At 41.4% G+C, this 9,213-nt stretch overlaps 2 protein-coding genes across 2 annotated transcripts in view; both read left to right on the top strand.

Annotated features, from left to right (window-relative positions):
* The window catches only part of LOC121853209 (mitogen-activated protein kinase kinase kinase 13-like), a gene marked incomplete in the record, with an annotated part of 88,891 nt that overhangs the window by 8,862 nt on the left and 70,816 nt on the right, over positions 1 to 9,213 (top strand).
* On the top strand, positions 1,792 to 5,301 carry LOC121853210 (mucin-2-like). Its single transcript, XM_042347202.1, has 2 exons — positions 1,792 to 2,031; positions 4,377 to 5,301. The coding sequence occupies exon 2, from the start codon at positions 4,584 to 4,586 to the stop codon at positions 5,136 to 5,138; it is 555 nt and encodes a 184-aa protein (XP_042203136.1). The 5' UTR covers positions 1,792 to 2,031; positions 4,377 to 4,583; the 3' UTR covers positions 5,139 to 5,301.

Below are 9,213 nucleotides of genomic sequence, written 5' to 3'. Positions count from 1 at the left end.
GTATGGTCACACTACACCCTGTATGGTCACACTACACCCTGTATGGTCACGCTACACCCTGTATGGTCACGCTACACCCTGTATGGCCACACTACACCCTGTATGGCCACACTACACCCTGTATGGCCACACTGCACCCTGTATGGCCACACTACACCCTGTATGGTCTATACGTAATGACCATACTGGTTGTTTAGTACACCATAAGACTTAACCACGCTGACGTAACTACAGGTCTGAAGTTATCTTTAAGAGAACATAAAGTTATCCTTAAGAGAACATTTAGTTATCTTTAAGAGAACATTTAGTTATCTTTAAGAGAACATTTAGTTATCTTTAAGAGAACATTAAGTTATTAAGGGAACATTAAGTTATCTTTAAGAGAACATTAAGCTATCATTAAGAGAACATTAAGTTATCATTAAGAGAACATTAAATTATCATTAAGAGAACATTAAGTTATCTTTAAGAGAACATTAAGAGAACATTAAGCTATCATTAAGAGAACATTAAGTTATCATTAAGAGAACATTAAGTTATCATTAAGAGAACATTAAGTTATCTTTAAGAGAACATTAAGAGAACATTAAGCTATCATTAAGAGAACATTAAGTTATCATTAAGAGAACATTAAGTTATCATTAAGAGAACATTAAGTTATCATTAAGAGAACATTAAATTATCATTAAGAGAACATTAAGTTATCATTAAGAGAACATTAAGTTATCATTAAGAGAATAATAAGTTAATAAGTTATCATTAAGTTATCATTAAGAGAACAATAAGTTATCATTAAGTTATCATTAAGAGAACAATAAGTTATCATTAAGTTATCATTAAGAGAACAATAAATTATCATTAGGTTATCATTAAGAGAACAATAAGTTATCATTAAGTTATCATTAAGAGAACATTAAGTTATCTTTAAGAGAACATTAAGTTATCATTAAGAGAACATTAAGTTATCTTTAAGAGAATATTAAGTCATCTTTAAGAGAACATTAAGTTATCTTTAAGAGAACATTAAGTTATCATTAAAGAACATTAAGTTATCTTTAAGAGCACATTAAGTTATCATTAAGAGAACATTAAGTTATCTTTAAGAGCACATTTAGTTAACTTCAAGATTACTAAGTTATCTACAAGAGGCTAGTAAGTCTGTCTACAAGAGGCTAGTACAAGAGGCTAGTAAGTCTGTCTTCAAGAGGCTAGTACAAGAAGCTAGTAAATTGTCTGCAGTAACCTATTTATAAACACGAAGCTAAATAGGACGAGCAAAATTCCTGTGACTATCGTGTTCCCTCAGTCAGCCTTGCAACACATCGATTACTAGTAAGATACGTCACGAGTCCACCTTCTACTGATTCACTCCTCCCCAAGCCGGTAGACAAGTTGTTCTAGTAGTTAACGGATCTCTTCTGCAGTAGGTGGAGGTCGCTAGTTCCTACATGACGACATTGTATGGTTAGCAGGGTGTCTGGCTAGGGGCTACTGCTGCTGCTGCGACGCTCTCCGTTCCTGGAAACGCCTCGATCTGGAAGGCTGGGAAATCCCGACCCATGTGTGTTCGTCCGTGCCTCTGTCTTGTTGACGTTCGGCCGGGTGTTGCCACAATTTTGAAATGTTCTAATATTTCGCTTTATATTGGAATTTATTGATTTTAGTGTTCGTGGTGAAGTAGAAGTACATATCTGTTGATTGAGAGAGTATGTGTGTGTGTGTGAGTGTATGTGTAGAGCGTGTAAAGTGTGTACTGTGTGTGTGTTGGTTGCGCGTTGGACCGAACTGGCATATCCAGGCTTCCCCTCAGCGCGGGTGGCTCCCCTCACTCTGCCTCACCACTGGAATGAGACCCGCTGGAGCTTGGCGTAGTCCCGCCCTACTGGAGGCCTAGCTACCTCAACCTCAACCTCGGCCTCCAACACTCAGTACCGACATTCACAACGTACAAAAACTGTGCACCTCAAGAAGTGTTGTGAAAAATAGAAAATAAAAACCGTATTTGTAATCACAGAAAACAGGTGTCAATTGGTAAAAACCTCACCACTTAAAAGTGTTAACAGTGTGAAATACAAACTGTAAATAAAGTGTTATCGTATGAGATTTTCAGATCAGTTTCTCTGTAATGTTTCTGAAAAGCCAAATCCTGGAACACAATTTAAGAAAGATATAGAGGGGAGGTCAGTAAGGTCACGTGTTAGTGTTCTGTGAGTTGTCTTGGCGGGCGGTGCGGTGTGCTCCAGTGTTGTGTCAGAGAAGGATCACAAGGTCCTTCTCAAACACCGACTGGAAAGAGGGTGTGTCTTATACGCATGTCATCCTCGAGGCAGTGGTGAAGCTCCTCCTCAATGTTGTGTGATGGTCGAGGAGCAGGTGTAGACGTTTGTCTTGTATTAGGGTGTAACTGTGTAATCACGCCCGGCCTCGCCTTATTTAAGCTGCCAAGTCAACAATTAGTCTCTTAAAGTCGTGTTATTGTGTTTAGAGAGAGAGAGAGAGAGAGAGAGAGAGAGAGAGAGAGAGAGAGAGAGAAATAGAGAGAGAGGGGGAGAAATGTAGAATGAGATAGAGGGAGAAATAGAGGGGGAGACAGAGAAAGGTAGAAAGAGAGAAAGGAGAAGTATAAATGGTGATAAAAGGAGAAATAGAGAGAACAAGAGAACAAGAGAGAGAGAAAAGAAGAGAGGTATATTGCGTATATGATGTCCATGAGGTGTAATAACAGACCAGTTGAGAGAAGACTCCTGTCGTGGTTACCGGAATATTTTGGCACAGGTATTCCCAGCCGTTAGTGTCTTAAAGCTGGTGAAGGAAGGTGTGCCAGGCCGTCGTGCATGGTGGAGTGGTTGATATTAAAGCAGACTTGGTTTTCCCTGTGTCGCGTTTGGGCAGCATAAGTAATATAGATACCTAAATTTTGACGCATAGCAGTGGGTGGGGTGGGGGTAGGTTGTGGGTAGAGGGGGGTGTTGTGGGTGTAGAGGGGGGTGTGTGTGGGGTGTAGAGGGGGTGTTGTGGGTGTAGAGGGGGGGGTGGTGTAGAGGGGGGTGTGGGTGTAGAGGGGGTGTTGTGGGTGTAGAGAGGGGGTGTTGTGGGTGTAGAGGGGGATATTGAAGGTGTTTTTTTTATGTAGTTATGCAAGTATGAGCATTTTATTTGGATTCTTTTATGAGTGAGAAAAAAATCAGGTTTGTCGGCTATGTTAGTATGTGTGTGTGTGTGTGTGTGTGTTTGTTCGTGATTGATTGGTTACTGTGTGTTTAAGGCGTTCAGGTTATAGAGATCAAGTCGATTAAAAGTTATAATAGGAGCGGATTAAAAGTTATAATAGGGATGGATTATAGTCTGTGTACTGCGACTTGACCTTTGATGTCAGGGTTGTTTAGTGACCTCATTCTGTGACCTGTTTAGTCACATGTAAATCAGCCCCCCCCCCCATAGATTATTTCACTGAATGATTAGTTCACCAACCTAACGCATATCTAATTCAACCTAACCTAAGAAAACTAACCTAACCTAACATACATAACCTAATCTAATCTAACCTATCCTAACCTAATCGAACACAATTAACCTAACAAAACATAACCTAATCGAACCTAATCTAACCTAACTTAACAAACCCAACTTAATCAAACCTAATCAAACCCAACTAACTTAATCAAACCTAATAAAGAAACCCAACCTAACCTAACACACACACACACACACACACACACACACACACACACACACACACACACACACACACACACACACACAGTCAAGTACCTGGTCAATAGTGTTGGAGAGGATCTTTTGTAGGATGAGAGAGAAGGGGGAGGACAGGGGTAGGGGAAGGGATAGAAGGAGGGGGGGTAAGAGGGGAAGAAGACGGGGGAGGGAGGGGTGCCAACTAGTAAATACGGTCCTCAACACACCAGTTTGGTCCTCGGGAAGAAGTTTTAGGGACGAAGGAGGAAGGGGTGATTACGGCTGTGTGAGTGTACTGTTGAGGAGAGGGAGAGTGATGGAGAGTGAGAGAGTGGTAGTGGAGGAGGAGAGGTAGGAGAAGGGGAGGAGGAGGGAGACGTAGCGAGAGGGGTGGGAATGAGGAGGAGGGAATGAGGAGGAGGGGTAGGGAGAAGGGGAGGAGGAGGGGTAGGAGAAGGGGAGGAGGAGGGATAGACGAAGGGAGGGGTAGAAGTAGAATTTAGGAGGAGGGGTAGGAGTAGCGGGAGGAGGAGGGGTAGGAGTAGCGGGAAGAGGAGTAGGAAACAAATTAGTAGTCAAGGTGAGAAAGAATTGGTAAAATTTGCTTCTTAAAAAATCTCTCTGATTGAGATATTCAACTAAAGGAAGAAAATATTGAATAATAATGTGTTAATTACCTACAGAATGAAACACGGAATTACCTACAACATCTTGACAAAGTAAACTGGTTATAGATACGACCACAGATATCATGGCAATCTCGAAATACGTAACTAGTTTAAATACACACCTGAAGTGAAATAGAGATATATTCCTTTATGAAAAATCGACACTAGTTACAGGTGATTATGTTGGTAAATAGAGTTGTTTAGTTCTGAAAGTTCGTCAGTATGTCTGGGAGAGGCAAGTGGATAGAATGGGTAGAGAGTGTACCCAGTTTCTACATGGCGTCCGAACCAGGGCCTTCATGGAGGTATAATTCGTCTGTTCCTGCCAGTGTTACCACCACAGCTCTCACCACTACCACGCCCACTATCCCAGCAACTATCACCACAACCTCTGATGCCAGGGTGGTGAGGAGGAATCGTCGTGGTGTTGCTGTTACTACTGCTACTGGTGGTGATGGTGATGCCAAAGCTTCAACATCAGCGCCTCCTTCAGCCTCCAACGAACGTGTGGTGTTAGGTGTCATCCCTTCCATCCCAACAAACTACGCCACTGCCTCCACTACAAATGTCAACACCACGTCTACAAATGTTACTGCCAACTCTCCCTACGTCACCGCCACCACTACCTACGTCACTGCCACGCCTTCTTACGTCACCGACACCTCAACTTACGTCGTCTCTTCTTCGGGTTTCGTCGTCACTTCTCCTACCTATGTCACCGCCACCCCGGCCTCCAGCAACTACCAGCGTGTCTACTATGCAACACACAGGTACTAGTAATAACAATTTGGGGATTTTAGGTACAATATTTCTCTCCTGTGACGCCACTAGCAGTCGATTCACCTGCATACGGAAGATGATCAGGTGATTATGTAAACACGATGAGTTACCTGGCCGTGTTTACGTCACACGCCTGGTGGCCACTGAGGTAACTATTAACCCAAAGTAGTCACGTGATAGTCCATTGTGTAAGCAGTAACTTATGCGATTTGAAGAGACGCTGGAGAAATTTCGCGAGAGAAGATTGACTTGTTGTGTAAAAATGCTACCGAGTAAGTAGTTGGGTGACCAAAATTGCCACCATTACCACGAGAGGGTTGTTACAGTACGGGAGAATGGTCGGTTGAGATCAGCTGAGCAGCCTCGTGTCGCCACCAGTGTGTGACAGACGCCACAGTGTTGAATAAATAACTGAATTTTACTTGAATTAGCTTCATAGATTTTATGTATTAATGTACGGTAATCTAACCCTCTCCACACACACCATTAAGTAGTATTTAGGTGTGTGTGTGTGTGTGGCCGCCAGCATGATGGTGCAGGAGGGCCACCTTGGAGGGTCTTACCGTACGCTACAGTCAACACAAACCTCACCAGCCACCATGACCACCGTGTGAAGGTATTACCGTTCATCACTATGATAGCTTCACCAAGGTCTCCCTAATGTTATGCAACACCGACCCTAAGAAACATAACCCTGAAACATTTAGGAAACAAAAATGCTTCAACACAATAATTATGAATGGCGAGGTGTAAAAACTCTTAAACGTTTACATTAAAATGCACTAAAAACGCGGTGTGTTTTTATATAATATTCGAAAGTGTTTTAAATTATGATCAGGGTTTACACAGCATGAGAAGGGTGTGTGTGTGTGTGTGTGTGTGTGTGTGTGTGTGTGTGTGGAGCTGTGAGCCAGGCTGTCGGTGGTAAGGAGTGGTGGGAACTGTGGCTTGCCGCAGGGGTTGTTGGGGCTAAGCCAGGCGCTCCAAACACAAAGGAGGAAAAATATGACGTGACGTGATCTTTGACTTAATTTTTCAATCAAAATTTGTTCTGAGAATCACACTTTATGTTTAAAATTTTTATTATATAATTTTAACAACAAACGGCATGATGTTATGGTTAAAGATGAGTACAGTATAGGGCAGGAGAGGTGGATGGAGCTTCTGTCATTGTAATGTTTACCGTATCTTTGTCTTGGCGCTGTAGGGCGTCTCCCTCTTCTGTAGTAACACACGGAGGTAAGTACACCGATTATCTTCATTATATCCTGCGGACAACACACACCTAACAGAGGGAGAGGATGCGCATTGTACATTTCTGGAAACTAACTTAGGATAACGTATTGCATAATGCAGAGAAAACTTGTGTTCTTCATCGCCAATTAGTGAAAAGTTCAGAGCAGCAGAAAATAACTCCTCGGCTCACAGACCTTGACGACCATCTGTGATCTGTTGGCTCCAGCTCGTCACGGTAGAGTTAATTTATGCTTGATTCAACAACAAATTTGACTTGGAGATTGCGAAGGTTAACGATCACCCCGAAGGACATTAGTCTGAAGAGGTTTTATGTTATCTCTTCCTTGACTTTCCAAACAGTACTAAAACTGAGCTTAACCACTTTTATCCGGATGGTTCTGGAGGTGGAGGAAGGGGGGAAGGGGGGGGGGGGAGTCCGAGAAGTTTAAGCCCAACTATACAAAAGCACTTCAGTCACTCAACCATCCGGAACTCCACAAGTCAGAGTTACAGTGAAGTAACTCCCTCACTCACCGTGGAGCGCTGTCTTTAACGGGTCCACAAACAATATAGTGAGTCGTTTATTTACGTCGAGGTTGAGTTCCTGGAAAACAAAACATGAAGTAACGTAAATGGAATCCTGTTGTACCAATGACAAAAAAAAAGCTCTGTTCCTGGACAAATTTTGCAGAACAATATGAAATAAATACCAAACATATAGATAAGTTAGTTTAGGTAGATCCACGTATAAATACATTAAGCCATTATATAACTGCAGATAAGTTCAGTGAGAAAAATTACTGTTAACTCATATACCGTGACAGACGTAAAGAATTACTCCAATTATCACCAGTTGTTTGTCTGTCACCTCCCAAACAGCGTTGTCATTTATTCTGCCTACACATAATTATACACCTTAATACAGCTCATAACATAAAGTATTCATAATAAGTAAAAGCATATATATTGTTTTCATGTGAGTTTGTTTAAAATATCAACTTAGTACCTGCAGTGTTACAAAGGTATTTACAAAGAGAAAATATCACCATTGGCCATTTCTGCCTTCCTCTCCTCTAAACCTTCATATGTTCATTATAATAGCTAAGTTTATAAATAGCTTTAAGATATTTTAGGGGTCAATTCTGTAATCATTGTATCTAATATACTATAGGACTAGCCGTGTGTCTGTCTGTCTATCTGTCTGTGTGTCTGTTCTGGGCAGCCAAAACGGCGCAATCGTTCTTCATCAAACTTGGTGGAAAAATCGCAAAAAATTTGCAGAGTGGAACAAACCTGGTCCCATGTCGATGGTTTCTTTAGAAAGGCATTAATTAACCATTTTATTTACGCAGGAAAACGATGTCGCTGTACGCTGTCAGCCGGCCGGCGGTTGCGCGCTAGCCAAGCACGTGCGTTCGAACTTTCACGCTTTGGTAAACTGTACCACCGGACTCGCGACCGTGCACGAAGGGCCCACGATCATTTGTTTTAATACTATGCTGGGGTGTGTGGCGGAGTATTGGGTGTTGTGAACGCTGCCTAAAGTAGTTCGCTCTCACTGTATTTACTTCTATATATTTTTTAATTTATCTGTTTTCATTGAACTTTGTGGAGTGACGTCGATGTAAAATATGATTTAAGGAACAATATGAAAAGGATTTTACTATTTTCTAATATGGGAGACATACATACTGTACATACAGTACATATGCATATACTGTGTGTACCCATTCAGAATATATCTAAAGTAACTTGTAATGCAGGTTTTTGTAAATTGTTCACTGGTCTCTGATGTAATTAGTTTATTTTTATCTTATTTCCATTCTTATTTATAGAATATAAAAATAACTCGGCGAGGCTAGCGAGACGGAGACAATAATTTATAGTCAAGAGCATGGCGAGAGAATAACCTTTTTTTCTTTTTTATGCGGATGACAACATTTTAACTGTGAATAATAATAAGTTTTATATGTATATTAGCTTGTTATTAGTGCTAAAATTGCTTCTGTTAGGCTTGATTAGAGGCCGTAGTTATGCTAGATATTAATCACATGCAATTATATATAATTATGTAGCTGTGAATCTTCCAACTAGATGTAGATAATTAGTGTATCATTCGTCCTAAAAAAAAGTAGTGTGGTAAGTCAGTTAACAACATAATGCGTGTGTGGAGGTTGTGTGCAGCAGCCGTGTCGCAGTCATGGCTGGAATCTTGAAAGGTTCGTGAGGCAACTTTTCTCATAAAAGTAGATCCATGAACACGTCAACTCTCAATTCATATGACACAAAAATGGTGTCAAAAGTGTATCGAGATATATCGTAACTATTGTTTTTTTTTCTTCGTTTTTTAGTTATGGGGAAGAGGAAAATTTTACTTGTTAGGTTTTGTTATGAATCCGGAGGCAGGTACGAGAGCTTCCCGCCTTAAGCCTTGAGCCACTCGCCCGCGGCCACTACCTCTCGTCATTACCTGTGTTGGGGTGGATGCGGGAGGGGGCTTTGGGGTCTGGGAGGGAGGAGGGGGGGATGTTATACACCATGCAGTGCGGTCTTGGAGGAGTTCTCTCACTAGGGAAGGAAGGTTCTACCTACACACTGGCCTCCCGTCTGTTTACTGATTTCATTTCTCACTCAACTGACCACGGAATAACAATAATGCTTTCTCTTGTGTGAATTCATTATATATTTTTCCCTTCTGTACTGATTTTTCCTTCATATTTTCCTGTTTACTGTATTTTTCCCCACAAAGAACCTTCCTATGTATCATATTTCCTGAAAGACGAAAGATTTGTGCTTACCTTTGGTGGAGGGGTGAAAGTTGTCATGTCATGTTGAG

The sequence above is a fragment of the Homarus americanus genome, unplaced genomic scaffold, assembly GCF_018991925.1.
Source record: "Homarus americanus isolate GMGI-L3 unplaced genomic scaffold, GMGI_Hamer_2.0 scaffold32871, whole genome shotgun sequence".
NCBI lineage: Eukaryota > Metazoa > Arthropoda > Malacostraca > Decapoda > Nephropidae > Homarus > Homarus americanus.
This window is presented reverse-complemented; position numbering and strand designations above follow the sequence as displayed.

Bases quoted from the DNA above. Each gene is read 5' to 3' on its own strand.
- LOC121853210 (XM_042347202.1), top strand. From the start codon at position 4,584: ATGTCTGGGAGAGGCAAGTGGATAGAATGGGTAGAGAGTGTACCCAGT.